The sequence below is a fragment of the Myxocyprinus asiaticus genome, chromosome 23 (genome assembly GCF_019703515.2).
Source record: "Myxocyprinus asiaticus isolate MX2 ecotype Aquarium Trade chromosome 23, UBuf_Myxa_2, whole genome shotgun sequence".
NCBI classification, from domain to species: Eukaryota; Metazoa; Chordata; class Actinopteri; order Cypriniformes; family Catostomidae; genus Myxocyprinus; species Myxocyprinus asiaticus.
This window is the reverse complement of record NC_059366.1, coordinates 25508582-25534272: the sequence shown is the minus strand read 5'-3', so window position 1 is coordinate 25534272 and position 25691 is coordinate 25508582. Positions and strand designations below refer to the sequence as shown.

Sequence of the window (25691 nt, the reverse complement as noted above, 5' to 3'; positions counted from 1 at the left end):
GAACATAAAAAGTATAGAATTTCTGCTTTTTTTTTTCTCCTGCTTTGCATTTCAGAACCTCAAATTCGGCACGAGATTGCAAGTATTGCGCATACTATAACTAAGAATTTCCACAAGTTTTGCATTCACAATGCGGTAAATTACCAGACACTTAAAAAAACAAAACAAATCCATACAAAGTAACGAATCAAATCAGACTGTTGACTAATTCCAAAATCAGCCAGAGTAAATCATAGCTATCACGTTCTTTCCTCTCTTTCATGCAGATTGCCAATACCCGATATGATCGCGGTGGTGGGTTTGTTCACGTTCAAACTGACAAACCTTGATTTCAAACTTTGACCTTTTATTTTAACTAAAAATTAAAAATAAACTGGAAAAAAATTAAGTCCAATTAAAATGTGTATTGTTTAACATTTTAAAAGATGGCTTTACAACAGTTGTGAAAGGCAACATCTCTTTGGAAACTAACCTACTTCATCTGTGCATTCTCTACCGGTCGGATATTTCGTTGTCTGGGAAAATACATCATATGTGTGCGAATAAATTAGTTTTGTTCCCTCCTTCACGATATATATCGCAATATCCAATTACATCGGCAACCCCCGGGCTGAGGGATCAGTGAATATTCTTGCTTTAGGGATTTTTGCATTGAAAATTAATTCATTTAAAAAACGGAAAACTTAAATCAAACACATTTCTAAATTCAAATTGCACTCCAAACGAAAAAGCAATTAAAATTACGAAGTGATAAAAATATATAAGTACCCACCTTTCCTTTTACCATCAGGCAAGTATCCATCTAAACATGCAGGTGGAAAATTACTTGCACAAATGAAGACATAAAAACAATTATAAATGTACAAATAATAATTATAATGATGATAATAATCACTGAAATATAAATCATGGTTCGAGGTGAACATGTTTTTGTATTTTGTTTTAATCACAAATGTATAAGCTGCAGAGTTGTGGTCACAATGAACTGCTCTGTGGAAATAAAGCAAACTGAACTAAAAGCACCTCCTGAGCTGAGATGTCTGAGGTCATTTGCAGCACTCATAGACTATCGTAAGTTATGAATATAACTATGGATCTGTGAAACCGAAGGATGACCGTCACTACGGTCTAAATAGAATGATAAACTTCATTCCGCCTTCTTTCGAGACCTTATGTAAACAAAGTCATGCCCATGACCCCGGAAGCGGAACGTCATGCACTTATAAAAGCTGGTTAAATTTCCGGCTCGTTCTCTTACCTTGAACGCCCCAGTGTTCCGAGCGACAAGGATAGTGACAGTCATCCTTCGGTCTCACAGATCCATAGTTATATTCATAACTTACGATCTGTTTCGACCTCACTCTGACCGTCACTACGGTCTAAATGGGATGACTCATGTCAACAGGGTCGCGAGGAACTACAGAATCCGAACTATTCAAACCTCGCTGGGCAACAGACATCAAAACTGCAGTGCTGACAGGTGTTGCACTAGTTACGTCAACTCTGTAAAATTTTGCGAAAGTACATGGTGTAGACCATGATGCTGCCACACAAATTCCTCCCAGAGGAACTCCTTTTAGTGCAGCCCATGAAGTAGCTACACTTCTGGTTGAGTGGGCCCATATTCCCATAGGAACTGGCAACCCTCTGTCCATATAAGCATGGGAAATAACATCAACCAACCAATGTGACAAACATTGCTTAGAAAGTGGCAACCCCGGTCTGGCCTTTCCATAGCAAACAAAAAGCTGAGAATGAGACTTCCTCAAAGTCTGAGTAAAATTTACATAGGTGTGTAATGCCCTTATTGGACTTAGGGTGAGCAAACTCTGCTGTTCTACCTGTGAAAAAGAAGGGGGTTGAAATTGAACTACCTCCAGAACTTGATTTCTAAACTGAGGATTAAGTACTTTTGGTAAAAAGGCAGGGTTGAGCCAGAGTGTCGCCCCTGTGCCATCTGGCCTCCAATGTAAACAGTCATCACTAGTAGATAGGGCACACAGTTCTCCTACCCTTTTAGCAGAGCATATAGCCAAGAGAAAAGCTGTCTTGAGAGACAAAGCTTTTAAATCTGCATCAGCCATAGGCTCATATGGGGGCTTGGTGAGAGAGTCTAGCACGAAAGGCAAATCCCAAATTGGTACCTGCAAAGTGCGATTTGGACACAAGCGACGAGTTCCCTTCAGAAACTGACATACCAAGGGATGTCGGCCTATTGGCTGGCCATCAACTCCCCCATGAGAGGCTGAAATAGATGAGGCATAAACCCTGATTGTACTGGCTGCTTTGCCCTGTTCCAGTTGAGACTGGAGGAATCTAAGTACAAGTGGCACAGAGCAGGTTCTTGGATCAACATTCATGCCTAAACACCATTCTGAAAAAAATCTCCACTTTATGGAGTAATTAACGCGAGTAGATGGAGCTCTGGCGTAATTCAGTGTCTCACGTATAGTTTCATCTAGCTGTTGAGGGACTGACTCTGCAGAGGCCATACCCACAAGCGCAGTGCCATTGGGTTTGGATGCCAAATCTGCCCGTCTATTTGGGACAGAAGATCTGCCTGTGATGGTAGTTTCCACTGGGGACCCTGAATCAGCTGAACTACGTCCGGGAAACATGGTCTTCCCGGCCAGCGTGGAGCAACAAGCAGAACTGTGCAATGACCCTCCCTGATCCTCTGGAGGACCTGGGAAATCAGAGGAAAGGGGGGAAAAGTGTAAAATAAGCCTGTCGGCCACTCTTGTGACAGAGCATCCAGGCCTAAGCTGCCGTCTTGTACCGTGAGGGAGTACCATCCCAGGCAATGGGTCGTCTCCCTGGAGGCAAAAAGATCTACCTGAGCTGTCCCGTATCGGGCCCAAATTCAGGCTACTTCCTTCGTGTGTAACCGCCACTCTCCTGGGAGAGGTCCTGTTCTGGACAAAATGTTGGCTGCTCTGTTTGTCACACCCAGGATGTGGATTGCCCTCAGTGAGGACAGCCGTGGCCATGTCCATGTCAGCAGATCCGTTGCCACCTGGAGACAGCGTAGTGATTTTGTCCCACCTTGGTGATTTATGTGGTAAACTGCCAAGGTACTGTCCGTTCTCACTAGCACATGCTTGTGGCATAAAAACGGTAACAGACCCTTGAGAGCGAGATGAATAGCCCTCAGTTCAAGCACATTTATGTGTTCTGATGACCAAGGGGGGGTCCCATTTGCCACTTACTGTCCTGCCTTCCCAAACGGCTCCCCAGCCTGTCAGTGATGCGTCTGTTGTTAAATAGAAATCCTTGTCCCTCCAATGGAGTAAGGCCCGCATGCAGGCCTGTGCAACCAACAGCCTCTTCTGTCCTTTTTTGTATCGGACGTATCCTCAGCAGGCCTAAGGGAATCACCATTGATGCTGCCGCCATCAGTCCCCTACCAGTTTCTGAACCCTGTGAGCTGTCACAAGCTTCCCCTTCTGGAAGTGACTTAATGCCTTCTCCAGGCTGTCTATTCTCTGGGGAGTGAGACATGCTTCCATTGTTATGGAATTGAAATATAGCCCCAGGAATTTTACCTGCTGTTGAGGCTGGAGACTGCTCTTCTTCCAGTTCACCGTGAACCCCAGGGACAGAATATGAGCTAGTAACTTCTCCGTGTTCCTGATCACCTGCTTTAGAGGAGCAGAAATTAACCAATCATCCAGATATGGCAGGATTTTGATACCCCGCAACTGAAGGGGAGCTGGGGTGGCTGAGATCGCCCAAGTAAAAACTCACGGTGCCAAAGACAGGCAGAATGGTAGAACCTGGAACTGAAAAGCTTGGCCTTGAAAAGCAAAGCGGAAAAAAGGCCTGTGCTCTGGACAAATTGGAATGTGGAAATACGCGTCTTAAGTCCAGGGACGTGAACCATTCTCCTGCACATATGGACTGCAATACCATCTTTGTGTGAGCCATTTTGAATGGAAGAATTTAAGTACTGGTTGAGGTGCCTGAGATCGAGAACGGGACGATGACCACCATCTTTTTTTGGAACTATGAAATAGGTTGAATAAAACCCAATCTGCTGTGCGTTGAAGGGCACCTTTGCGATTGCTCCTTTTTGTAAAAGAGTTTGTACCTCTTCCATCAATATGGGCTCCAACATTGGGTCCTTGACAATAGTCATTCGGACCCTTGAAAAAGGGGGAGGGGGGCGCCATCAAAACTGTAGCTGATACCCGTGAGCTATTGTGGATAAAACCCACTGGTCTGAGACCACTCTCTCCCAACTGGCCCGTGAAAGTTGGGAAGAACAGTCGACGGCCGGCCCCTGACCCTTATGCAGGACCGCCGTCATGTCCTGCACCCCTCAGAGCTTCTCTGTTGGCCTCCCCCATGGGACTGAGATCTCCTCTGGGGATGTGTGGCAGGATTTTGTCTTTGGACACGAAAGCTCTGCCCCTGAACACTAACAGGATCGCCACTCATGTGTCTAGGCCAAGCAGGTTGCTGCGGCCTTTGAGTTTCTCGAGATCTTTGTCTGAAGACTGGAGCTGGTTTGTGACAAGCCTGCTGGATGGCTTCTCTCGTTGTAATGGAGCGCTCAGCCCTATCCAGCACCTCCTGAGAATCTGAATGAAAGACGTGACCGGGCATTACTGGCAAATTCATTAGTTCGCTTCTTATGGCCTCTGGCAAAGAGGTTTGTGCCAGCCATATCTGTCTACGACATAAAACAGCCGAAGATATAACCTCCCCCACATCGTGTGTCAATTGTGAGTGGGCTGCCAGAGCAGAATCAACAAGGTTCTTAGAATCCTGGTCATCCGCACTTACTGTTTTCCTTAGGGCTGCTAAGAGGATAGCCAAAGCATTGCCTGTACGAGCTGCACGTGCAGCAGCATTAAAAGATCATGAGATCAGACGGTCAGTTTTCGCACACTCCTTCCTGGGACAGCGAGGGTTAGCAGATGCACGGGCATGTCCCAGAGCAGTCCATGATGCTATCGCTTGTTCTACTGGTGGCATGTCCCCCAGTCCAGTTTCCGTTGGGTAACGGCCATTGGCCAACCGTCTACAGCCTGCATTGAATTGAGGCTTCTGAAATGGTTTCTTCCATGCTGTCCTCAACATTGAGGTATAATCTGCCACTGGAATGCAAGATGGAGAATTAGTCTGAAATATGCCTTCCCAGACACCCCTGACAGGAGCTGGATCAGGCAAAGAAGGCTGCAAACCAGCAATCTTTTGCTGCACTAAATGCCCTAGTAACAAGAGTATTTGCTGGAAAATCCTCCTCCACTGCCGATTCCTCATCCACTTCGGTGGAATCCGAATGGGGTTCCTTCCACTGGCTCCCTCCTTCTGACTGCTGTGTATTATCGAACAGCGAGTGGGGCACAAGAAGAGATAATACATCAGCATTCTCTGCGCCTTTGTCAGGATGACACTGTTGCCCAGGTGGAGGAATGCATTCCTGACCAGGAAGTAGTGATGGTGAGAGAGTGACGAGCTTCAACTCTGTCCATACTCTGCGATAAACTCTGAATAGCTGCCAGGATCTGTAGTTGAGTGTCTGTGTTGCCACCTTCTGCTGGCAGAGCAGGAGTTTAGCTACTTCAACCACCCTCTCACGGCTTGATCTATGTGCGGTGTCATAACAATCACGTGAGTGCTTGCGAGAACGCTTATGACTAGGCTTGTCTGATGAGCGTTCCCTCTCCCTACCACGCTCAGGTACAGAACCGCATACCCTATTAGCGCAGTGAAATCGTTCCTCTCTGGACAGGTCACAAGCTGCCCTGCAGGGATTATCCACATCCTCCCTCAAATGAGCCATCCCCAGGCATGAAGGGCATTCCCTATGTCCATCACGTGGGTCCAAAGCTGATCGACAAAATCGGCAGCACTGAGAGGCCATGATACCCCTGCCACACCAGGTAAGGCCCCACACAATCCCACTGACTGCGAACAGCAGTGAAGGGTAAATCAAGCCCACTCAAAGCAAAAGGCCCGCACCAGTACGCGAATGTACCTTGCAGGCCTATATCAAACCCCAACGACTGCGAACAGTGATATAGGTCACAAAAAAGGGCAACAATACTCACCAAAATGTTGTAATAAAGTATATTCACTAGGTTTAAGTGATGGATACTCTGAAAGAAAACAGAAATAATCCATAATATTGAATGGCTAGTATGTTAGAAACTAGCCTCAGAATATCAGAATAATGCAATAAAATTCATCATAATTCTCAGGCACATACAGCACTAATTGAGTGATGGTTCCGAATAATAAAAAAAAAAGTAAGAAAACACCACAATTCACAGGGACACAAGGCACCTGCACCACCTGGGTGATGAATTGAATGGTGAATGAATAAATATTAATTCGGTTCCTACCTGTACCAGGTCTTTGAGGCGAGAAAGGTAAAGAGAAGGAGCCGGAAGTTTAACCCGCTTTTGTAAGTGCGTGACGTTCCGCTTCCGGGGTAATGGGCATGACTTTGTTTACATAAGGTCTCGAGAGAAGGCGGAACGAAGGTTATCATTCTATTTAGACTGTAGTGACGGTCAGAGTGAGGTCGAAACAGATACTGTTCTTGCAAAAAATAATTCAGACGACAGAAACAAAGAAAGAGTGAGAAACTTTTACATGCATGTGTTCCACGAGACTGCACGCCTCCGAAAGAACAGCGTGTCATACATGCGTATAGACGGCTTTTCTGTTATCTGTGTTCCTTCAAGCATGTGTCTGTGTGCCGCGGGGAAAATTATTTGTAATTAATTAATTTGATGATGACGATAATAATAATAATAAAATACATTAATGGGAAAATGAGCCAAATATCTTCTTAACATTGTCAAAGGCATCAGCTATTGGCTATCACTCTGACCATCGTCGATCGGCACAACCCTACTTTTAGCCTCTGTGTCTGCACCCCTCATATTTAGGAAAGACTTAACATTCTATAAATCAATTTTAAAAACTATCAGCCAATTAATCTGTTATCTGCCTTTTCCACCACCGTTGTTATTGGTATCTGCAAAATCCACTATCAGTCGACCTCTAGACTGAACACCGTTTGAGTTCGTCACAGACAGATGCCCTGACATTAAGCTGTAGACTCTCTGGATACAAGTTGGCATTCATTGGTCCCTGTGTGATCATGAGGCCCCGAGGCAGCAGAGAAAGCATACAATCAACAATCACTGTGCTCTTTATCTGGCTTCAGCACCAGTGTTTGGTGTTGATATGTTTCATTTTCTTGCAGATTAATTTTTTTACGTTTGTTGTGACTCAGACACGCATTCAGTGGTCAAGAGCAAGATTCAGTTCAATTATGTATTATTTATTTGAATACATATTCTTCATAAGCAGCTTTACAAAGAAGTATAGTGCAATACAACTCTCAGCCAGCAAGCCAAAGACGACAATGGAAAGGAAAAACTCTTGGAAAGAGCACATCCTCGTTTTGCTGGCATATCAGCAAGACATCCCTACAATTACTTAGCTGTGAACCTTGGGTTCCTCGTCACATTTGTACACATACATCACTGAAGTACACCCACTTTTGTTAAGGAAAGACACAATGTTTCATTATTGCAAAAAAAGAAAAGAAAAATGATTTTTTTAAATGACTTCGACATCCTCTACAATGTCTGATCAGGTCATGAAGAGAATTCTGTTGTGAAGCGCAGGAAATGTGATGGGGCAGGTCAAAACCACACTGAAATTATTTGGACTTGAATTGTTAGTTTTTTTTTTTTTTTTTAATCATTATCCTAAAGGTTCACATAAATTTTTTCCATCAATGTCCTTGATTTGGACTTGATATTCTTCCAATTTGTTCAGTAGAAAATGAAGTATAATCCTCAAACAACCTACTTTTTCTCTGAACATACGCACCTTTTCTAAGATATTTTTTGGTTACCTTTAACCAACTTGTCTCAAAGTCATTTTGGTGGATGCATGAAATCAATTCACCTCCAGTTCACACCAGTGTCCTAGAAAAGTTACTGCAGGTGTAGTTTAACTACAGAGTGTCCAAATAATTTGACTCATTTTGAGCAGTACATCTATTGTTGTATAATTTATAATCTAGTATGCTTGTACTATCTTTCTTTAAATGTCACTTGGCTTAATAATTTAATACTTGTACCTTTTCAAGAGTGATTTTAATTGTCTGAATACTTTCTGGGGCCACTGTTTGATTGCATTTTCTTTATGATGTGGATAATAATATCCTATCTTATTTTAGAAAGCATTCCTGTAGAAATCTTCCTGCAGTGGTTTAAACTCCATTATACCATACAACACTGCAATGTTGTGACAGATACAATTTGTTCATTGTTTAAGCATTTTTTCTATTTAGTTTGTTTTATTGTAATGGCACATTACTCACTTTATATTCTCTTAGGATCTCATTTTTACCTTTTTGAAGTCACAAATGTCTTGAAACAGAGAAAAATACAGCTCTGTGATGTGTTATGTCATTCATAGCGATTGAATTCATTGCTGTTTTAAAAAGGGGTGAGCAGCTGCCTCTGGTGTAGAAACTTGGAATGACATCTGCTCATTTGAACAGACAGCAGGTGCAATACCACTGGCCGCCAGCAGATGGAAGTATATGCTCAGGGTATTTTAACAGTTTTAAACAGCAGAATGCCACTGGGTGGCTTTTGCCCATGCACAAGGCAAATTTTAACTGATTTCTGGTAAGTTTGTTTAGGAAGAGGACGGACAATTTAGTTGCTTTCCAGGTTAAAATGTGAACTTTTTGACATTACTGTTTTGTAGTTTGTATATACTAAACATAGTTGTCATGATGTAAATATTATCTCATTTTAGGAAACTATATACTGAACAATTATTGATGACACAGCTCTCACTTCAGACTATTAGTTCATAAGACAATTGTAGAATGAACACTGTCTCTGATCTGTGTCCTTTTTGTTTTGTAGATTGTCCGCTATGCAGCCCATGGGCAATCTGCCCCTCCTTAGAGAGAGAGCTGAGTCTGACTGTTTCCTGTGTCTCAGATGGAGCTCATTTTGATGAGTGTGCTGTTCTTTATTTGAGATGGGGCAGCAAAAATAACTATTGCACTGTTGAAAGCTAAATTACAGGTGTAGAGGATTGGAAAAATCGTATATTTCAGGAGACAAACCTCTGCAAATTGTGCACCCTTGCAATATAAACATTTACTCAGCAATGTTTGGGGCAAAGAGCTTTGTCATCATTAAAGTGGTAAAGAAAGATTGGCAGGGATGCTTAGCTCTTAGAGTTAGAGGTGACAGGTGCAATTAATCATCGGCACTGCATTCCTGACACTTCTGTTTGAGAGATGTACGTTTGGGGGGTGGGGGGGATACTGTTTGATCCAGGGTCCAAAATAAACACTTGTCAAGTTATTAATACAATATTAATATTAATAAAATATTAATGCAAATTGTCTTTAGCGTTTGTATTGAACCAAATTACTCTACTGTTGGCAGTAATTGCAACATAATACATGGTTTAAATCGAATTGGAAGAATTCTAATCTGACCATGAAGTATGTGACATGCACGTTTCAAATTAAAGACATACAAGCCGTTATGATTTGCGTGCCACCTTAGTGGAAAATTTACCATCAGAGGTTTGTATAGAATGCCTAAAGTTTTTCTCACCAAATGGAATCTTTCTTGTATTAAAGGGATAGTTCACACAAAAATGTAAAATTCTCTCATGATTTACTCACCCTCCTGGCATTCCATAGGTGTATGACTTTCTTTCTTCTGCAGTACACAAATGGAAGAGATTTAGAAGAATATCTCAGCTCTGTAGGTCCATGCAATGTAAGTGAATGGGTGCCAACATTTTGAAGCTCCAAAATCCACAAAGTATAAAAATAATCCATATGACTCCAGTGGTTAAAACCATGTTTTCAGACACAATATGATTGGTGTGGGTGAGAAACAGACCAATATTTAAGTCCTTTTTACTTCACGTTCACTTTCTCCTATTTTTGGTGATTCACATCCTTTGTGCATATTGCCCCCTACTGGGCAGGGAGGAGAATTTATGATAAAATGTCTTAAATATTGTCTTCTGAAGATATTAAATATTGTCTTCTGAAGATATGGATTTTTATGTTTTATGTTGCCCTTATGTGGCTCCTATTCACTCGCATTGTATGGACCTAGAGAGCTGAAATGTTCTTCTAAAAATCTTTGTGTTCAGCAGATGAAAAAAATCATACACATCTGGAATGGCATGAGGATTGGTAAATTGGTAAACTAACCCTTTAATATTACAAAATCACAATGTGTCACTTTTGATATGGGTGCAGTTTGACTGAGCTATTGTATATGATTTACTGTATATATAAATTATGCTGCGAGTGATGCAATTACTTGCCCCGTTTGTCACAAATATTCAAGATAAAACTTTAATCCCATCGAAAGCACAGGAAAACCCTTTTTTCAATTAAAATAATGCAGAATACAGATTAATGACAGTTAAAATATTTATGGCTGGTAAATTCTCATTTCACCCTACATTGGAAGGCAAAAAGGGTCATTTTGGACCCTGTGTTGACCTAAAAGTGTCAAAAATGTGCACTGTTAGATTATCTCTGTGTGAGCTGTCCTTGCTTTGTCTTTCCACTGGCAGATATGCACCAGTGCTCTTCCAGCCTTGGCTGTCTCATAGAAGTGTGTATAAAGTGCCACACCTCAGGATTGTGTACCAGAGGTCAGCTCGGTGACCTTACCCTGACCTTATAGATGAGGAAGTAGTGTTTACACTAGAGATGAAGAGAGAGAAAATGAGACGGACAGCAATGGAGAAAACAGGTGGTTTGTAGACAGGGGCCTCTTGTCCAGTCCAGAATCTTGTCACAGACTCGTCCTGCTTAGGATCAATTGTCCCTGGTGGCTCATACGCCAGCTCTGGCTCCTGCCTGATTCCTTTCCCATCAGCCTCCTTTCGCAGCCAGGCGTCCTTGACTCCCTCTCCTCTAAGTGATTTCCCCTAATGGCTCAATGTCCGAGCACTAACCTCTTACTCTCAGAAACCTACATCCACTCTGCCCAGTCGCTGCTCTGTAAAAGGTCCACCTTCAGAAGAGAGAGAGAGAGAGACAGTTGGAGAATTCTGTCTCAGTCTTCATCATCATTCAAGCCCTGCTGTACGTTATGACTGCCTAGATTTATGTGCTGTGAATTATGGCGGCAGTAACCCAGCTGCCAGGAAAGCTCCAGACTGTATACTGTAACCCCAGCGAAGAAATGCAGCATTGGCTTTTATGGCCACAATGGGATTTTCCATTGGTCTTTGCCCTCTCAGACAGATCTCCTCCTACTGAGATACATTAGGAGCTGTTCACACAAAATGTGTTCTTGCATTCAAAAACAGCTAGACGGAGCGCAATGGAATAGAACAAAGCTCGGGTGTCTCTAGGGTTCCTGTAGCAATGCCAAGATCAGAGGTTTGGTTCCCAGGGAACACAAACTTAACAAATGTATTGCATGAATGCCACTGTAAGTCGCTTTGGATAAAACTCTAACACATGTCTATTTGATGTGTGTCTACATCTAGAAGCCTTATTTTTTAGGTTGTCTGCTCATCTGAAATACGTCTATAAGACGTTTCCTCTCGGATGTCAAAAGGACATTCAGCAGATGTCTGAGACATTTATGATTTAGAATGTTTGTAAATCTGCTCTTTTTAAGAAGTCTATTAGATGTTAATTAGAATGCGATGCATCCCAGATAAATGCTCATAAACGGACATCTGAGATGTAAGTGTGCTATTTGGGAAGCGTCTGCCAAATGCGTAAATGAAAATGTCTCCATCTTTTTAAAATATGAATTGTTTTAACTTGATATGATTTAAAACAATTTTGAATTATTTTTTGTATACAAACGTACTACACAGACATCTTTGACTGTTGTTGTCTCTCTGACACACTTTTAAAATACGTGGTGTCAATTTACAACTCCAAAGAGAAGATGTTTCATCAGCTGCTGTGGCTCTGGTTGTTTGTTGCTTGCACTGCTCAACAAACTGTTTTTCGCCTATCGGCGCTATTTTTAATTGTTGATGTAAACACGCACTAGATGGAAGTTTTTGACCGTTTTGATTTGTTTCTGGCGACGTGCACCTCTGTGAAGGATTATAAACTGGATGTGTCTTTGCCAAGGAATTGTCACTGAAGGACATGGGGCAGTTAAAAGCACTATTGGATCCGATCAAAAAACGCAAGTAAACAGTTCCATTCATTAATATTTCAAATGTCATGATTGTTTGATGCTGACACGCTGTCTACACTGGGCGCATCCGTTGATGCAACGGCTTGAGGCTGTCTACACCAGGCACGCCGACACAAACTTTCTGAAATGTTTCTGTGGGAGGGCGGGCTGTGATTCTGCACACCCGGCCCCTAATCAGGCTGATCAGGGGCCGGGTGTGCAGAATCACGGCCCGCCCTCCACCCTGCCACAATTTCTTTGTGGTGTTGGCAGTGGTAGCGCCAGCGCAAAATGGAAGGGGACACCTGTTTGTTTACTGTTGGTGTGATGCGCCACAATGGATGCTTCCATGGTAGACAGCATCATTAATTATAGCGTCCGATGTAGACAGGGTGTGAGTGTTAACAGTTGTGCTTGAGATGAATAGTGTAGTTTCGGATGCAATGGTTTTGATGTGCGTTATGTGTAAACCATAAAATGTATATTTCGAATGTTTTGGTGCTTGTTTATTCTCTTCCGATTTGAGTTTCAAAAATGGCTGAATTTGAGGGGCTGCACGCTGTTAGCCAGTCATAACAGAGGTTGTTTACATAGAAGTTTAAAGGAGGAGCTGAGGCAAAAATTTAGCTTTTCAGAAAGATGATCAGAGACGGGGTGGAAAATTATCATATATTACAAAATTATGACTGTTTTGGTGAAAAAAAAACTTTACTAACATTATCAGTGGACCTCAGGGAAGATAATGAATCTATATTAAAAAAAAAAGGGCATTTCATGACCCCTTTAAAAAACCAGCAAGACGTATTGCAAGTCATAGATGCCTGTCTAAAGGGCTGTTCGCCCCAAATATATCCTTATGATAAAATAAAGCTAAACACCATATCACAAATAGAGCAGAATGGAGGTGTTTCGTGACGTTCTTTTTAACTTGACACAGCATCTAAAAATGCAGCGTTCCTGCACAAAATGCTTGGGGGGGGGAACAGCCAGACGCAGCGCAACGGTCAAAGAAATCCATCTAGCATTCAAAATAGATGAAAAAATGCATTTGATGTGAATGGCCTTTAACACATGTTTGCATATTAAAAACTATTTAAAAACGAAAAAGACAGATACAAGAATGCCTCCTGTGTGAAGAGCCCTTGCATGTGACATCATGTCTTTGTCCGATGTGGTTTCCAAAATAATTTTGCATGCTCAAAGTCTAGTGTGACCGTGGCTTTACAGGGAGTCGGGTAGAGTCATTGTCTGAGGTTTAGTCCCTTGTGTTTTTAAGTCTTTTTCTTCTCCAGTTAAAGCTGGCCGGTTTCTAATTGGTAAGCAGCGGGCCGTCGTGGAGCATGGCCAGGCCGTCTGTTTTCCTGCTGCTCTAAATGCTGGCCTGTTGGTGGGCTGGTCCCGCCCACACTCTCCTTACTAGCATGCGTGTCTGCCGTGTTTACGACGGCGTTCGGATGCCATTCCTCTTCACTCGTGTTAAATGTTATAGTTCTGTGCTCTTAGCTGTCGGGTTTCGAGCTGCCACAAACCCTAGCTTTGACTTAAATCATCTTGAATCACTCTATAAAACTGACCTCAGACCTTCAGTGCTGTGCTTGCTGTCTCTCTAACACCTCATTATAAACGTAGCGGGATGAATATGAGCGCACTGTTGCCCCCTAGTTCCAGGCCTTGATGTAAGCTGAAGTGTACAGTGTGTCCTCCAGCAGGTGGAGCAGTAAATCACAACTCTCTTGACCATCAGCCAAATATCATCATGGAAAATATGCTTGTGTGTAATGAAGTATTGTTGGGTGTGTTGTAGAGGAATACGTTTACCTAATGCAGTATTTTTGAGAGATTCTTTCAATCTATTTGTTTTGAACAGCATCATGATGACTGTCATCTCCCTCAGGATTTTTTTAAATTGATTTCAAAACTTTGGAGATGAGTGCTTGCATGTAATATTTGTTTAATATTTATTTTCAATTACTGATTTCAGTCTTGTTTTTGTTATTTTTGGCTATGTTTGGAAAGGATTACTAGCTTATTATTTACTGAATACTGTGCAGTTTGTATACTGCGTACTGTTAAATTCATACTGTTCAATAGTATGCTATATTGCAGTTTTCTGTTTTACACTGCATATTTTGGCAAATGTACTGTAGTAGTGGGTTTTCCATGCCATAGTATGTATAGTGTGCATAGTATGCACATTTTGCATAAATAGTAAGAGTAGTATGGCAGCATGCTGTTCCGAACATTAATTTTAATGCGTACGTGACCTGTTTTGTTTTTTTTTAAATAAAAAATATAAAAGTCTCCCATGTATTGCAACGAAGGAAAGCGCAGCAGTCTTGGCATTAGTTTTACCGCAGCAGTTAGAAATGTTTTTAACCTAACTTGTAACCTTATTTAAACAGTTGGGCCATGTGTGTAATTACCCTCATTTATCTCTGACTGATTCACAGTCAAAAGTTCAGCCATACTTTTACAGAAACCAAGATCCTACTTACATTTTGTGGAAGTAATTTGGATGAATTTTTTCTTTTTTTCTTTCTTGATTACTGAAGAAACAAACCAGTTGTGTGCTCATAGATGGCTCACATTAGGCCGTGTGGTGATCACTGCCTGAATATGAATTATTGACATAAACAATCATCCCATGTGTCTCCCTCAGGAGATCTGCCAAGGGTAGTCTCTTTATGAAAAGGTTTGAAGAGAACAGTAATTTCTATCTCACACCATCTGTCTGCTTTCAAGCTCTTCACATGTCTCTGTCAGCCTCTCTCTCAGTCTAATTGAAACCTAGACTGTCATCACAGAGTCATCCTCACTGGGTAGATGAAAGGTACATGTCTTCATGGAGTGCTGTGTATGGGTGTGTGAGGGGTCATACCCACATTCTCTTAGTCAGAATAGTGAGGGGTGGTGCTCTCTGACCTGAAGAGGAACTGACAGCAGGAACTTTACCTTCAGGGTGACATGTAAGTTAAAGGGATAGTTCACCCAAAAATAAAAATTCTGTCATTTCCTCTCCCTCATCGCTTTCTTCTGTGGAACACAGAGGAGTTATTTATAGCAGAATGTCCATGCTGCTCATTTTCCATACAATAAAAAAGTGAAAGATGACCAGTCCATCTAGCAAGATTAAGTAAATAATGACAGAATTTCAGTCTGTTCCCCAGACAACTTTTTTATGGCTTCTTAAGACTTTGAATACAGTTAACGAGTCTTAACTCTCCTGTTATGGTTGGGTGATTTTTGACCAATCTTAATCTTGTATTTGGTCAAATTGCCTTTTGGATTTTCCACAACAAAGAAACAATTAATGTAATAAATAATTATACTTTTATTGTATAATTATTGTATAATAATTACATTATGATACTTGTTTATGTCAGGGTGTATTTGGTGGTTACTGGGGTGTTGCTAGGGGGCTTCTAGTGCATTACTATATGGTTGCTAGATGGTTACTTAATGGCCCAAGTCAAAAAAAGGGACCCTTTTCAATGGATGTCTATGGAATTTGATTATTATTATTTTTTTTTTTTATCTGTCAGGGAGGAAATTTGTTTGAAATAAGTCTATTAGAATATTAATCATGATACTGTATTTGTTTCAAACAGATGCAATGTGCAAGTATTCCAATTGCTAGCTGTTTTCAGTCAAAACAATTCGTTTTCTGTATATCTACTCTAAAAGAATAGAACCACTACTGACACATAGGTGATGCTCTTTTCAGAAGAAAATCTGTATATCTAGTGTGTTCTAAAAGGTCTTTTTTGACCCAAATATAAATGGTTATGAATTTCTCAAAAACAAAAATGTTATAGACTACTTTTTGATGTTTTATGTTTATGTATGACCAGGCCCTGGTCACCATATGGAAGAGAGCAGCTCAGACATTCTGCTAAACTTATTTTTTGTTATACAGAAGTTGTACATGTTTGAAACAACATGAGAGTGAGTGAACAGTGGCATTTTCATTTTCGGTGAACCATCCCTTTACATTTCTGTGAGCTACATGAACACAAGCTCCTTCAGTTCTCTGTATGTTTGCTTCTGGTAATGAGAGTCATATTTGGCTGCAGGGCTTGATGATGATGATGATGATGTCTGTCTTATAGGGTGATGATGTCATCTTTTTGCCAAGCTTCATCTGCAACTGCATTGCTCATCAAAAACAGATTATTTCTGATTTGTACGTCTCATTGATACTATTTGTAAAGTTAATGACTAGACTCAGATTGATAGATTACCAAGGAAACAGAACACAAGGACTGTGTCTGTGACATCACAGGGGTAATTAGGCCTGCGAGTGCGTACATATCAGCAACTGTGCTGATTTGCATTTTAATATGTTGTTAGCATAGGTGAAGGTTTATCTCCTCTTGATTAGATTCCACTGATGTAATTACAAAGCGGAGTTTTACTTCTCAGAAAGGGCACCGTGCATAAACATCAATATGATTACCAGTAATTGTTTCAAAACAAATAAGCGGCTGGGTAATCAGTCATCGGGATGCCTCAGAATTGTTTGGGAAGACGGCCTCTGCCTCAGCACATCGTATTCAGCTCGTTTTAACATCTCGGTTTAAATTGGCTTTCCACTCGTCAGAGTAAAGAATATTTTAAAGATGAGTGGTGAAGGCTCAGAGGTAATCAGTGCTTTTAATGATCTTATTTGTGCGTGAGTGGCTCTGTAGGCATTACTTAAGAGTCATTGAGAGAGCTGCGACACTGCGTTTGAAAAGCTGTCCCCTGACAGCCAAATCCATCCGTTTATAAAAGAGGAATTATTATTGACTTTCTCTCTCTCTGTCTGTCTGTCTGTCTCTCTCTCTCTCTCTCTCTTTCTCTCTCTTAAACAAGGGGGAAAAATGACAGATTCAACCTTTGGAGAACAGAATAAGTAATGACATTGTCGTTTTGCTGGGACGTGGCTCACTGTGAAATGGGCTATTGATTTTAAACAGATAAACTGTGTTCTCCTTTGTGTTGAGAAATTACTTCACAATTTAATTAGGGATGGAACAACAATATTTATTGCCAGTTTTTTGCACCCCTCCACCCTTCCCTGTTTTTCTGAAGTCCTCAGTCTCCTTGTAAACTACCAGAACAATTAAACAAACCATGTTGCATAGCATGGTGTTACTGATTAGTGTCCTCACCCATGAGAAAGAGAGAGAGAGAGAGAGAGAGAGAGAGAGAGAGAGAGAGGAACAAAATATATCCATTGATCACGCTGATAATTCCTGAAGGTCTGGCAGACTTGGCACAGCAGATGACTTTGTTGAAACGAGGATTGACGGACACTTTTACATTCTGTGTCATCCGGCATTGTTTGAGCATGTCCCAGTGCGTCTGTTAGCTGTTTGTCTAAATATATCCTTCAGTGCCAATCAAATGGAAAACATGTGATTTCAACAGAGAAATCACGTGGAGCTAGTCTGATCCGTCAAATGCATGTGTTTCCGTATCTTAATTTTGTTGTGGTTGTTTTGAAATACTCATTCCTGTTGACAAATGTTTGGAAGACTGAATCAATTCTGATTTAGTTGGTTTAAATCTACAGCTTATGAGGGCCTTTTATTTGGTACTAATAGAACTGTTTAGTTAATTACACATAATTCGTCAATCATTTTCTTGATGAATGACGTGTAATTATGTGTACTACCGTTGTGGTCCTTATTTGTTAGCAACACAATGGTTTTAAAATTCTCATTCGAGGATTGATTGTGCAATTTTTGTAGAACACAAAATGAATGTTTTCAAGTAATGTTAACCACAGACCTCTTTTTACTCATAATTTGAAGTACGCCAATTTAAAAACCCATTCGAAATTCTTCAAGGTTTTAGGACTACCAGTAATTTACAGAACAGCTCTTTTGACTTTTTTGAAATTACACGTTAAGAAAATAAAGTGGGTGGATTCTTATGGATAGGTCAACTACTATATTTCCGTTACTTTTGTGTTAGTTGAAAATAACTGCTTCAAGATTTTTTTTTTTTATATTTATGAATTATTTTTCTAATACCACACACTTCAATTTATCATTCATATACCCATTAAAAGCCTTTTACCTCAGGCATCCTGACATTGACTGAGTAGTATCCTGTGGGATAACTTTGTCAGATATAAAATGCTAACTTGTCTCCAAGCACGGTGGTTAATGATGTCCTTTGGTTTCAGCCGCTCAGGGCTGTGACAGCTGTTTAGGGTGGAGAATTATATGTGTGTGCTCTCTTAGCTAAATGATTAAATGGTTAAAAGGCTCTTGATTGTGGAGCAGCCACGTGATTCCCTGGGCCCCTGCGAGGGGGGAAAGGTCCTGAGGCAGCTGCTGCTTTTGGGCAGGACTCCTTAAGCCCTCTGAGAGAGGGGCCCCTCGCCGTCTGTGCATTGAGGTGCTGAAAAACTGTTATTCTATCCCAAATCCTGTGAGACCCTGTGTGTCTGTGCGTGAGTGTGTGTTCAATTCCAATCCATTGGTGTCCCCTTGTGTGAAGTAAACACCCAGGCTGCTTGGATTGCCCAGTGTGGATGACTAGGAGCAGGTGTCCCACCGAGCATTATGAAGTCCTCCTTTATCTCTCCCCATTAACATGGTGAATTTGGTCCAGTGGGGAAGAGGCCCTCACAAGAGGCCATAGACTCTGTCTGTCTGTGATTTCAGATATGAAGGGCCATGTATGCATGCATGCATGCATGCACATCGACAACCGCATTCCACACAAGCGCAGGCTTAACAGTGCACTTTCATGCCTTATGTAACCTTATTTGAAACCAAGGTTCTTATCGCCCTCAGCACAGAGGAACCTCTGCTCTCACCCTACCCAGAATCCATCTTCATTCTACATCATTCTTGCATGTGTGCGTTTCTTCAGCTATTTGCACCTCCACTTCTTCATGTTTTCCTAGATATGTTTTCTGTGCAAGGCTGAGCTGAATATTCAAGATTGTTATGATTAACATCATGAGTAATCAAGGTGGTGGTCCTCCCGTCCCACAGGATGGGCTCTTTGCAGGTTAGCATTTATGCTAGCACGCAGGCCTGGAACAGAGAATACTGATGGAGACATAAGTCAGGCTGCAATTGGGGGTTTATTTTTAGAGAGTGGCATTTAAAGCCAGGACACTTGGTTCTGCCTGCCTGTTAATGACTCATCTGGGGGAGAGAGAGAGCTGCTGCCCAGCTGCCAGCAAAAACAGCATTCTGCTCTGTATTATCACATACCAGCTCTCTGGCTCTCACAGATCTCAGACCAGCCTGCGATGCCCTGAGCTCCAATTTATAGATTTCAGGTTTGTTCTGTCCCACCTAAACATATATTTTCCTGATTTCAAGGCATACATTCATTATAAATTAACTCTTGCCAAGTGCCAAATGAGAGTAAAACTCTTTTTTGCATACAGTGATTGTAAAAGGTAAAACCAGCAACACTTGTGGAATTGGGAAAGAGTAAGAAATATAACTTTATTTGTGCCAAAACACATTGGCAAATAAAGATATATTTCACCAGTATTTTGTCTTTTCCAAGCACCTAGTTGGTTTTGTGAAGTTGCACCAGAATAACCCTCTAATACTTCGTGAAGTGACCAGTAACTTTTTAAGAACCTGCAATTCAGCAAAAAAGAAACGTCCCTTGTTGAGGACACTGTATTTTAAAGATAATTTTGTACAAATCCAAATAACTTTACAGATCTTTATTGTAAAGGGTTTAAACAATGTTTTCCATGCTTGTTCAATGAACCATAAACAATTAATGAACATGCACTTGTGGAATGGTCATTAAGACACTAACAGCTTACAGACGGTAGGCAATTAAGGTCACAGTTATAAAAACTTAGGACACTAAAGAGACCTTTCTACTGACTCTGAAAAACACCAAAAGAAAGATGGCCAGGGTCCCTGCTCATCTGCATGAATGTGTCTTGGGCATGCTGCATGGAGGCATGAGGTCTGCAGATGTGGCCAGGGCAATAAATTGAAATGTCTGTACTGTGAAACACCTAAGACAGCACTACAGGGAGACAGGAAGGACAGCTGAGCGTCCTCGCAGTGGCAGACCACGTGTAACAACAGCTGCACAGGATTGGTACATCCGAATATCACACCTGCGGGACAGGTACAGGAGGGCAACAACAACTGCCCGAGTTACACCAGGAATGCACAATCCCTCCATCAGTGTTCAGACTGTCCGCAATAGGCTGAGAGAGGCTGGACTGAGGGCTTGTAGGCCTGTTGTAAGGCAGGCCCTTACCAGACATCACCGGCACTGGCAACATCATCGCCAGTGGGCACAAACCCACCTTTGCTAAACCAGACAGGACTGGCAAAAAGTGCTCTTCACTGACGAGTCGTGGTTTTGTCTCACCAGGGGTGATGGTCGGACTCACGTTTATCGTCAAAGGAATGAGCGTTACACCGAGGCCTGTACTCCTGGAGCGGGATCAGTTTGGAGGTGGAGGGTTCTGCCATGGCCAGCGAAGAGCCCGGATCTCAATCCCATTGATCACGTCTGTGACCTGTTGGATCGGAGGATGAGGGCTAGGGCCATTCCCCCCAGAAATGTCTGGGAACTTGCAAGTGCCTTGGTGGAAGCGTGGGGTAACATCTCACAGCAAGAACTGGCAAATCTGGTGCAGTCCATGAGGAGAAGATGCACTGCAGTACTTAATGCAGCTGGTGGCCACACCAGATACCGACTGTTACTTTGTTCAGGGACACATTATTCCATTTCTGTTAGTCATATGTCTGTGAAACTTGTTCAGTTTATGTCTTAGTTGTTGAATCTTTATGTTCATACAAATATTTACACATGTTAAGTTTGCTGAAAATAAAAGCAGTTGAAAGTGTGAGGACGTTTCTTTTTTTTGCTGAGTTTATAAAACATGGTTTAAATCAAATTGTAATAATGATAGACTGACCCTTGCTGTTGAAAGCGAAATGGGCATTTCAAATCAAAGACATGCAACCATTTACTTAAACTTATCTGGCATGTCTTCTGACAAATTTTACCTTATTTGAAAATGTAAGGGATTTATCTAGGATGGCCAATTGACTGTTCAAACCGAATGTGTTCTTGCAGTAAAAAAGCTAGATGATAGATTTTCAAGGAAAACTCTTAAAACATTTACATTTTTACATTTTATTCATTTGGCAGATGCTTTTTGCAGAATTAACGTTATCTGAAAAAGTTGCAAGCAGACACTGATATTTACCTAGATCTGCTGGATCTTTAGATTTCCGCCATCTCCTCTCAGCTGCCCTGAGGTCAGTCCGATGTTCACGAAGGACGTCAGACAGCCAGGGGCTGGGTGGTGTAGCATGTGCTGGCCTAGAGGAGATAGGACAGATGTTGTCTAGACAGGTTGTTAAAGTAGAGCTTAGTGTGTCTGTGGCAGTGTTTACATTAAGCGTGGTAAATACATTTAGTGTGGGAAGAGAGGTAGAGGCAGCAGTGGAAAAGGCGAGAGGGTGAAAGGGAACGGAGGTTACGGCGAAAGGAAACCAAAGGTGGAGTCTGTTTTAATGTAGATGGGAGGGTCATGTTGAATTGAACAAAGTAGTGATCAGAGACATGTAAAGGAGTAACAAGAATATTTGAGTTGGTACAGTTAAGTGTAAAAATGCTGCTGGTTGCCTGATCTGCGAGTTGCTGTGGTGTGTAGTTTTCCCAAGTCAAATGAGGCCAGGAGAGTATTCAGTTCAGTGGCCTGGGGCTTGTCTTGGTGTATGTTGAAATCACCAAGAACCACAAGTGGCCTACCATCCTCCGGCAAGGAGGACAGCAGGACATCCAACTCCTCAAGAAAGTTTGTCAGCTGACCTGGAGGGTGATAGATGAAAACAACATGTATTTTTGTGGGTTGCATTGTAGTAATAGCATGGAATTCAAAACTAGTATTGTTACATAGTGAAGAGTGTGGTGAAAAAGTCCAGTTGTTATGAATGAGCAAACCTGTTCCCCCACCCCTACTGGTGTGTTGAGGGGTGTGAGAGAAGGAGAAATTGTTGGAGAGAGCAGCAGGTGTTGCTGTATCCTCTGGATGTATCCATGTTTCTGTCAGTGCCAGGATGCTGAGGGTGGACTGCATGGCAAAGGCTGGAATGAAGTCAGCTTTGTTCACAGCTGACTGGCAGTTCCAGAGTCCCACTGAGAAAGAGAGCGGAGCAGGTGCTGAAGTGCAAAGTGGCCATAGGTTGTGTGTGTTGCGTTTGGTCTTGCATCTATATCGTGTAAACGGTCTGTAACAGATAACAGGGATGTGCTTCAAGGCATGTGTTATTCGTGAAGTAGACATGTTAGTATATAGAAGAAAAATAAGACAAGAGACACAATAACACGATACTTAAGTGCTATGGTGAGTGGCACCTTGTCGGTGTCCTTGCTCGGTAGACTCGCACAGGTAGACTCGCTGGTCTTTACCCAAGTAGGTCTTCACACGAGGTGGGCTTTACACGAGGATATTACAAGATATGTATAAAGATGCAAAACACAGTTACATGATCACTAAGATATTTATGCTTGGTAAATGTTCACAATTCACTCAAATGTTGCAGAAATCTAAATTTGGATCCTGGATAAATTTTTTCTGCATAAAGTTCATATAATTTGTAGCTGCACTAAATGTGCCCAGTTTTTATCAAATGCAACCACAAAACAAGCATTAAATGTGAAAGTTGACTTAGTTGTTTGTTTTGTCAGTTAAGTGTACATTTCCCATGTTAAATCAAAACCACAGGTCACTTTTTTTTTTTATTTTTTTTTAATTTTTTTATACAGGTCTGTATAATTCACTTGTTTATTGAGAGGTTAACGATGACGTGCAACCATTGACCACCTTGTTTCTATTTAAACATACAGCCCTGGTGAATGAAAGGCTGCTTTGTGGATTTGGTCAGTAAGATGCTTGTAAATTGTATATTTCCTCTCTGTTCCTGTGTTTATGTTGAATTCACATGACAGCTACATTAATAATGTCCCATGCTTTTGCCACCTGGTGTGTGCATTTACAAATAAATGAACCCATCTTTTTCACTTCATAATTCAGATGTGCTCGGCAGTCAAAAGTTTATCTGGACTTTTCACGACCACCCAACAGCAGGTTCAATTTGTTCCCTGCCATTAACCGTGACTGTGTCTGTCTGTTTTTTCTACATGTGTGTTTGTGTGTGTTTTCTATGTGTATGTGTCTGTGTTCATGCTGGTGAGTGTATGTGAGGACATGTGTTGTAGGGCTGTGTATCGCAAGCCACCTCACGATATGATACGTATTGCGATACACAGGTCACGATTCGATATATATATATATATATATATATATATATATATATATATATATATATATATATATATATATATATATATAATATATCGCAATACATCACAGTATCGTGATTTCAATTTTGCTTTTAATTTCAATTAATTTGGGTATATTTCAGTTATGTCCATTTTGCTTACAGTGTGAAAGAAATTCTTAGCTAATACTGTTCATTATACAGGGGACCTTCTAACTCTGGGGTGTTAACTCATTTTAGGTCGAGGGCCATATTGGACAAGGCATCACTGTATGAGGGCCGAACTGTTAATACATGCGTGTGTGTGTGTGCATATATATGACTGTAGTGTTTGTTTGGTCGAATGACTTCTTTACAGCATCCATGCTATGTGTAATTAGAATTAAATGTTTCTTTTTTTATTTTTGATAAATAACTGTGTGTACAGAACAAAAAGGATATTATAAGAGACATTAAACAACAGTTGTTTTGCTTGGATCTAGTCTTTTGGTCTCGCATCACACAGAAAGAGTCAAAACTTTTACTCTCAGCACGCAGTAAAAAGATCTTGGTGCTGAACTTCTTCGCCACTACACTACTCAAAAACATTGGTGAGTGAAATATAAAAAAAAATTTACCAGCCAGTTGCGAATCACAGATATTTTTGTGGCATATTGGAAGTATTTACGCACATATGATTGTAGGGGATTGCAGATGGAAAGAGAGAGCGATCTTGGCATTTTAAGAATTGACATTGGGATCGTGCAAATGATGATCAAGTAGAAAATCTATATTTTTGCCTGGCCCTAGATCAAAACTTGTGAGCATGGTCCAGGATGTCTGTGAGGGAGCCCATGAATCCTACAGGATCAGTTTCAGTCTCTTTCGTGCCTCATGGAAGCGTCTCTGACTGCACTGAAAATATCACTATATATCACGATACATGGATCTAACTATCGATACAATATAGTGAGAAAGTTTGTATCAACACGACCCTAATGCGTTGGCTCACTTTTGATTCGGCCTCTGCAGAATTTGTTTGACAATTAACTCAACCACTTGTCATGATTTCAAATGGGGGAAAAAAGGCAGCTCTTTCTGAGGTGCTCTTTCATGCATGTATGTCAGTAGCTCTAACAGATGCCATATAAATCTTTAATAGAAAGCCCAGCACTGAATAGACATGCACCTAATCCCTATGCATCCCTATCTAGACAGTCTCTCCTGAGCACCACTGCAGGAATACAACACCAGTGTACATTCATATTCACTGTGCACTAGCAAACCATATTTAACAACTGTCGGATTAGGCAGATCACATTTGCAAACACGGTGTGCTCTAAGAGTAATTCTCGTATGATAAAAGTTGGAGATAGATGTCCTCTAAAATGCCACTTCTGCAACTATTTCAGAGTTTTGCAAAGCATCTTAACATTTTCAAGGCTCAGCAATAAGTAGGGCCTGGGGTTTGAAAGCATTTTGGACCAGTGAAATGGTCACTTACCCTATCAGGCCACTGCTTTTGTTCTTACGAAATATCTGCAAATTCTGCCAAAGTAAATTTGTAGATAACATTATCTACTGTAGGGGTTTTGGGACATCTTTTTTTTCTTTTGCACTTCCACAAAATCTTACATTGTTGAGTTTGCAGGTTGGTGAATGGAAAACAAAATGGAGCAACTGCGCAAACTGAGATTAGATAGGGCAATGTTTATTATGCGGTTTCTATATATGTAGCCTAGGCTATATTGAAGCTGTCAAACCACATGACAAATTTGTTGCTATACGCAATGTTTATTCCAGCCTAGGTTGAAATCATCATGTCCCTTAATAATGATTTGTGTCAAGTTTAATGTCATTAAATGTATTACGATTTGAGTGGTGCTCAGTGGTGCAGCAGAATTTTAAGCAGACCATAAAGTCAGCTGGACACTGCCAACGGATGCCGAATGGTGGCGACAGTGTGCGTACAATCATAGAAAACGATAGTTTGGAATTTTATATACAAACTGATTTGTGTATATGCGGTAGTTTTACACAAATCGGTAATGTATTGCATCAAATGCCATTGTTTTCCAGCAAATGTGTATTTGAAGTTTATAGCTGTGGTTACATTAAAGATGTAAAATTTCCACCCATTATTATTATTATTTGTAAACCAATAATAAATTGTTTGTTGCCAGTTGCTTTTTTTTTTTTTTTTTTTTTCTTTTTTCAGTTTACACTTAAGAAAAAA

The 25691-nt window shown here is 41.1% G+C and overlaps 1 protein-coding gene across 3 annotated transcripts; it reads right to left on the bottom strand.

Annotated features, from left to right (window-relative positions):
- Positions 1-7337: 7337 nt before the first annotated feature.
- Positions 7338-23223, bottom strand: LOC127413578 (uncharacterized). Of its 3 annotated transcripts, none has more exons than XR_007892612.1 (3): positions 22551-23223; positions 21397-22423; positions 7338-11054 (listed from the first exon to the last, which is right to left on the bottom strand). XR_007892612.1 is itself a non-coding variant. In XM_051650830.1 (3 exons), exons 1-2 carry the CDS (start codon positions 22477-22479, stop codon positions 21397-21399), a joined length of 777 nt encoding a protein of 258 aa, XP_051506790.1. In that variant the 5' UTR covers positions 22480-23223; the 3' UTR covers positions 20871-20886. The 3 variants fall into 3 exon arrangements, 1 of the variants encoding a protein (XP_051506790.1); XM_051650830.1 differs by lacking the exon at positions 7338-11054 and adding an exon at positions 20871-20886 and having other exon boundaries at positions 21397-21512; positions 21819-23223; XR_007892611.1 differs by having other exon boundaries at positions 21397-23223.
- Between the last annotated feature and the right edge of the window lie 2468 nt (positions 23224-25691).